The following is a 6,526-nucleotide window of genomic DNA, read 5'->3' as shown; positions in this document are numbered from 1 at the left end:
GGGCGGGACTGATGACTATGATGATGGTGACAAGCACTGGCCCAAGGTGCTGAAAAATGTCAACTCATTTAATCCCACAGCAGTCCTTCCTATATGACAGGTACAATTTCTTACGATGCCCATTTTACAAAGGACATGAAACAGGCACAGGAAGGTCGAGTGACTTACCCACAGTGATTAGCAGAGCTAATGATTAGTGATTAGCAGAGCTCAGATCTGCTCAGATTTGAGCCCAGGCAGTCTGGCTCCTGCAGGGTCCCTTGTGAGCGAACCCTCCCATTTGACAGAAGACAGTTAAGGGCCTGGGACTGTCAGTAAGCTGCCCCAGGTCACCCAGCTCCCTGGTGGCAGAGGCGAGAGTGGACCCAGGTCTTTTGACGTCTACTTCAGGCAGCTCCACAGGGCTTGTGTGTGCCTTTGCTCATCAGAGTGGGGAGAAAATAGCATGCTGCTCCTACCAGTTCACTTCCTTGACCGCCCCCCCGCCCCCCCGAATGGTCAAAGCAGACAAGAGGGAAGCCTCACAAATCTACTGCACAGCAGCTGTTGCACCTGGGCGGGGCTCCACGGACACCTGCTGCCTGCAGAGTGGGCCTCTCCCTCAGGACTGTCAAGGTCAGGGTGTCAGGGCCCAGGGTGCAGCAGCCCCGAGGCTGGGACAGCCCTGCCATCACTCCATCTCTGCGAGACTTTGGCTTTTTCTGTCTTTGAAATCCCTGACTACAGAGGACCAGGGAAGCCAGAGGTTATTTTCCCCGCCATCGTCCTGGGATTCGGGTTTCATTTCCCTGGGTCTCCTGGTAGTAGTGGAGAGGAGCTTTGCTGGGTTAGCAGCAGGTACGAAGGGAGGGGTCGGGGCGCTGAGAACACCCTGCACTCACTGTCCCCCCTCCCCCCTTGCAGCGGAGTTCACGGGCCCCCCAGAGAAGCCACCGAGGCTGGGCGCGCAGGTACGTGCTGGCTCTGCTGAAACTGGCCTCGTCTAAGGCCACACAGCTAATTCATAAAAAAGCAAAGGGAAGGCCAGTGCCCTGTCTCCCGTGGCCCCTCCCTGACCTGGAGGAAAGCTCACTGGTCCACCCCGAGGAGCAGGGGGTGTGGCCCGCCTCCCTTTCTCCAGCCCTGCTTTGGCTCCCGGCACCCACGTGGCTCTGGGGCCGATGCTGGTTGCTTCACTCTGGAACAGCGGTTCTCAGCCTTGGTTACCTGTTAGAATCTTCTGACAAGCTTTGAAACCACGTGGCCCCCAGGCCCAGGGGATGGTTCAGTTGGTTTGGTGTGAGGCCGGCCAGCAGTATTTTTTTAAGACTCCCAGGCAGACTCTAATGTGAGGACCGCTGCCCCGGAAGCAGAAGGGAGGGAGGCACCCCCAGGACAGGGCGCTACTATTTCGGATAAGAGTCTTCAGCAGTTGGGCTGATGCCGGAGTGGGCAGTGCCTGCCCAGGAAAGAATGGCTTGTGTGCCCCTGACTCGCCGCCCTCCCCTCGGGCCCTCTGCTTCTCTTGCCCCGACCCACACAGTCCATCCAGCCCACAGCCAACCTGGACCGGACCCACGACCTGGTGTACCTCAACGTCATGGAGCTGGTGCGGGCTGTGCTGGACCTCAAGAATGAGCTCTGCCAGCTGCCCCCCGAGGGCTACGTGGTGGTGGTGAAGGTGAGAGGCAGGGCGAGCCGTGCCCGTGGGGAGGCGGGCTGCTCAGCCCTGGAAGAGAGGGGGAGGGGCCGAGCATCCCGGGCTGCCGGCTAGGTGCCACTCCCACGAAGACCCCCATTAGAGCCAGGTGGTCAAAGGGAATCTAGTCCCAGGTAGCCTCGGCAGGCAGGCACCATTCCAGGAGGGCTTTTTCCCAGGGAGACGTGGCTTTCTCAAAAAAAGCCAAGCTGACGGTCGCCCCGCCCCTTTCTCTCCCAGAACGTGGGCCTGACGCTGCGGAAGCTCATCGCGAGTGTGGACGACCTCCTGCCGTCCTTGCCGTCGTCTTCGCGGACAGAGGTGAGTGTCCTCGTGCCAGTCGGTGCCATCAGCTGTCACTTGCCCCCCTTCACCTGCCCCAGCTGTGTTTCACACAGGAGACTCAGAAGGGCCACCTGGGTCAGCCTCCTCTCTGCTGGGAGCCGCCAGCGGATGGCTCTGCACGGCATATCTGGGAAGGCACCACAAGGGGGCCGAGTTGGCACCCGGGGACCCGGCCGGCTTCCTAGGGCGAATTTCCTAGTTTAGGTCTCAGATGGTTGTGGTGACTTCTTATTGCGTGAGGACATGCAAAGGATGACACACCCTCCTTTTTACGGCCCCCTGTGATTCTTTGTCTAGTACCCTCCACACTAAGGTCAAGGTGAGTGTGTCACGGAAACAGCCGTTAAGGTTTCTTCAATTGATCATTTAATCGATTTCCTCTATTTAAGTGAGAAACAATCACTGAAAACCAAAATGGGAGTGTTGGTGCTCTAACTTGAGATGGTCCCAGTGGTAGGCAGAGTGATGCCCCCCTAAGATGTCTACATCCTCAGAACCCGTGACTACGTGACCTCACATGACAAAAGGGACTTTGCAGATGGGATTAAGTGAAGGATCTTGAGATTATCCATGTGGGTCCAATGTAGTCACAAGGGTCCTTGTAAGAGGGAGGTGGAAGCAGAGGTCTTATGAGTCAGAGAAGGAGATGTGATGATAGAAGCAGAGGTTGGAATGATGCCACTGCTGGAAGGATCCGCAAGCCAAGGAAGGCAGCAGCCTTTCAAGGCGGCGAAAGGCAGGGAACAGATTCTCCCCTTGATCCTGCAGAAGCAGCCCAGCCGTCACCTTGACATTAGCCCCATGGGACTCATTCCAGACTTCTGACCTCCAGAACCGTAAGAGAATAAACCTGCATTGTTTTAAGCCACAGCGTTTGTGGTACTTTGTTACTGCAGAACTGGAGACTGAGGCTGTGCCTCTGAACATGTGTTGGTTTTCTGTCTGGAAACCAGCCACAGGCTCCAGCAGAACACCGCACCCCCTGCCAGGCTGTAGCTTGACCCACCATCTCCCAGTGGTCAGCAGTGTGACGCAGGCGACCACTGCAGCCCACCACTGTCCCCACTGTGACCACGCATAGGGCAGGAGGGTCTGGGCATTTCCAGGGCCCTCTCTGGGTGGCAGCAAGAACCCAGAGGAGCCCCTCTCCGGCTTGAGAGTGCCAGTCATTCATTTCACTTGGTAAATATCTCTTGAGCGCCAAGTGTATGTTCAGCAGTACACTAGGCATGGGGATATGGCAGTAAATAAAACCCTACAGCCCAAACCGCTGTCCCTGATCTCTTGATTTGATGGTACACAGTTAACCAATGAGTGAATGCACTTGACCCCTGACCATTCACCCACGTCGGGCCAGCACGAGGGTATGATGGCACAAAGGGATGGTCTCTGGGGCTGGATCCGAGGGGGCTGGCGTAGGTGGGCTGGGGCCTGGGGTGCCCGCAGTCTCTGTCCTTGGCGACCTGGCCCCCATCCCGCCCTGGCCTTGGATTCAGCCCAAGCCTGGGTCAGACCCGCCCTCCAGAGAATGTACGACTTCCTGGGCCAGCGCCAGGTGGACTCCCGTGTGGCTTCCCCATCCTCCCGGCCTGCACGTCGCGGCCCCTCAGGGTCCCAGCCCCTCCCGTGTGCTCTTCCTACAGATCGAGGGGACCCAGAAACTGCTCAACAAGGACCTGGCGGAGCTCATCAATAAGATGCGACTGGCGCAGCAAAACGCCGTGACCTCCCTGAGTGAGGAGTGCAAACGGCAGATGCTCACCGCCTCCCACACGCTGGCTGTGGATGCCAAGAACCTGCTGGACGCCGTGGACCAGGCCAAGGTTCTGGCCAACCTGGCCCAGCCGCTGGCAGAGTGAAGAGGGCAACGCCTCCCGCCTGCGTCTCTGCCCCCGCCCGCCGTGTCCCTCCCTGCCCCGGCCCCTGCCTGACCTTCGGTCCTATGGGTCCCCCCCGGGGGGGGGGGCAGGCGAGGAGGGGCCTCCTTCCCCTGCCATTTTGCACGTCCCCTCTCCCCACCCCGCCCCCAGACTGTGCTGCTCAGGCTGCAGCTGGACAGAGGTGACTCAGGGCTGCAGACGGCAGGGGGGTGACAAAGAGGGCTCAGAGGGAGGGTGGCTGCTGTCCGCCAGTCACTGCTGCCTGGCCTGAGGGGGCCACGCTAGGGCCCCTTGCGGCCACGATGGCTTTACGCATCGTGTGAAGGGCAGGCTGACTGGGGAACCAAGCTCTTGCTTCTCTTTCCTCCCCGCGCCCATGGAGTCCCGACCACGGAGCCCCGCCCCACGCCGTGCACAGAGGGAGGGGCCGGGAGGGGCTCTCTCTGGGGAGGCTGGCGGCTGGTGCCATGAGGGATGGACCTGGCTTTCTTGTACAGTGTATAGTGGAATTTATTTAATGTGAGTTTGGTCTGGACTGACAGCCGTATGTGCCCCTGAGGGGAGACCTGGGACCGTCCAGGGACAATCTGCTGGGAATCGGGACACGGGAGGCTGTGTTGTCCACGCGCCAAGAGGGGAGAAGGGGAGAGACGAGGCCAAACTGGACCCGCATTCCTCGCCCCCTTTCCGTCCTTCCCTCCCTGGCCCCTTCCTTCTCTTTTGTTACTTGTCTTCTCTCCCCCTTTCTCATCCACTCCCTCCCTCCCTCCCTCCCGTTCTTGTGTTTGTGCAGAACACTCTTTTACCTTCTTTCTATTTGACTTGTGGATGAATTAAAATTGTACCATTTGCTTTGTGGTTTGATTGTTTTGTCTGTTTGACCTTCGGGGCGGGTAACGATGACCTCGGAATCGATTGTGCTTACTTTGGGCGAAGATCAAAGGCTGAAGCCAGGGCTCAACCCCCCGGGGCTCGCGGTGATGCCAGGGCGGCAGGGTCAGGCGCTTGCCCCAGGCCTTTGCCCCCCGCACCTGAGCCAAGGGCGACTTTCCAGTGGGGTCCCAGGCAGCCCCTCCAGGGCCACACAGAGATGCCAATGGCACTCTCCCAGCTGCCATCAAATAGCCAGGGCTCTGAGAGGGTGCGGTGGTCCCAGGGGTGCTGGGGAGGGGTCCCACAGCTGACTGAGCAGCCCTTCAGCTTTATTTAATCCCTTGACTCCCTTGCCAGTTGGGTGGGAAACGGAATAACAAGAGGGAACATCGCTGCACCAGGAGGTCAAGTCTGGGAGCACCACTGCTCCAGGAGAGCCAGCGGGGAGGACGGCGGAGGTTGCAGCTGCATCCGCAGAGCAGAAGGAACCAGAAACCAGAATGGCCTCTGAGTGGGGGGGTCTTGCAGAGAACTGAGGCAGGAGGACTGGGCCCGCTGTGGCAGGGTCCCCCGGGGTCTGTCAGGGAGAGTAAGTGGAGCTTAGAAGGAGGGGACTCCGAAGGTCAAAGAGAACTAGGTGCTTGCCCTGCTTGGCTGCTCGTCCAGAGTCCGCACCCTGTCTGGAGGACCCAGTGCCGCATCTGTTAGGGCTGAGGTTCTGCCCTCGGGCTGGACGGCGCTGGGGCGAGGGACTGCGGGATTCCAGGGGGCAGGACAGGCTGCACAGAGCCGGTCAGAAGACATCGCAGGGCTTCGGGTAAGAAGGGCGGGCAGGCTGGGAAGGGAAGGGTTCCTGCAACATCTCGGGGTGCAAAGCCATCCAACTCATTCCTCTCAGCTCCTCCGAGCAGAAGTCCTGGATGCCTGTGGCTCGACCCCCACTCACCCTGTGCGGCGGGGAGGGAGCGCACCGCGGGCCTGAGTTGGGTCAGGAATGGCTGGGGGTGTCCTTCTGGTTTGTCCATGCGCATTGAAGGACAGATAGCGCCCCTGCAGACGGGGACTCTCAGTGCGGCCACACCTCTCGGAGGACAGGCTGGTGCTGAGCGGGTCTGCACGGGGAAGGCCGGGGCTAAAGGTGGGGGAAGTCTGGGCTGTCACAAGAGCTTCCAGGTGGGTGGGACGGCCAAGCTATCTGCATCCGCCCCACTTGTGGCCCTCCTCCTTCTCTTCCCCTTCCAACCTCCTCCCTCTGTTCCCCATCCTCAAGCCCACCTCAGCCTGGCTGTCTCCCCTGCCTTTTCGGGCTGTTCCTGAATCCCAAATGCTGTTCATAGCCCTTCCACGCCCCCGAGGCGCTCTCTCCCTACACACCCCTCCTCTGAGGTCTGAGCCTCCTCTCATGGCCCTTCCCCAACCCCTAGGTTCCCCCCACCCGCATCCCTCAGAGTCTGCATCCCAGGAGCATCTTATACGTCTTCACGTTGTCATCACCACGTCGTAACCTTCTGCAGAGCAAGTTCCTTTTGGCCCGGCTCTTCAGCATCCAAACAGGGCTCCGTGCCCAGCAGATTCTCAACACAAAGTACCATAACGTCAAGTGAATCATTCCAAGAAGCCTTCCATGTCCGGACGCCATGGAAAGGCACCTGTAGTTGGATGGCGTTGACCCCAAAGGCATACTCCAGAGGCGGCAGCCATTAAAGACGGTCAGCTATGCCACGTCTGGGCCAAATCAGGCGATGTGGCA

At 59.5% G+C, this 6,526-nt stretch overlaps 1 protein-coding gene across 2 annotated transcripts in view; it reads left to right on the top strand.

The window, feature by feature from the left end:
* PTK2B (protein tyrosine kinase 2 beta) overlaps positions 1–4,754 on the top strand; it is a 131,341-nt gene extending 126,587 nt beyond the window's left edge. The window contains exons 28-31 of one of the 2 annotated variants that reach the window (XM_007466166.1): positions 904–950; positions 1,523–1,660; positions 1,919–1,999; positions 3,667–4,754. In XM_007466166.1, coding sequence (XP_007466228.1) covers positions 904–950; positions 1,523–1,660; positions 1,919–1,999; positions 3,667–3,882 — 482 coding nt within the window. In that variant the 3' untranslated portion in view covers positions 3,883–4,754. The remainder of the gene's footprint in view (positions 1–903; positions 951–1,522; positions 1,661–1,918; positions 2,000–3,666) is intronic. The other variant, XM_007466167.1, reaches the window with a different exon arrangement.
* Positions 4,755–6,526: the final 1,772 nt, after the last annotated feature.

This window comes from Lipotes vexillifer, unplaced genomic scaffold (genome assembly GCF_000442215.2).
Source record: "Lipotes vexillifer unplaced genomic scaffold, Lipotes_vexillifer_v1.1 scaffold308, whole genome shotgun sequence".
NCBI classification, from domain to species: Eukaryota; Metazoa; Chordata; class Mammalia; order Artiodactyla; family Lipotidae; genus Lipotes; species Lipotes vexillifer.
The sequence above is the reverse complement of the archived record's forward strand: the minus strand, read 5'-3'. Positions and strand labels throughout refer to the sequence as shown.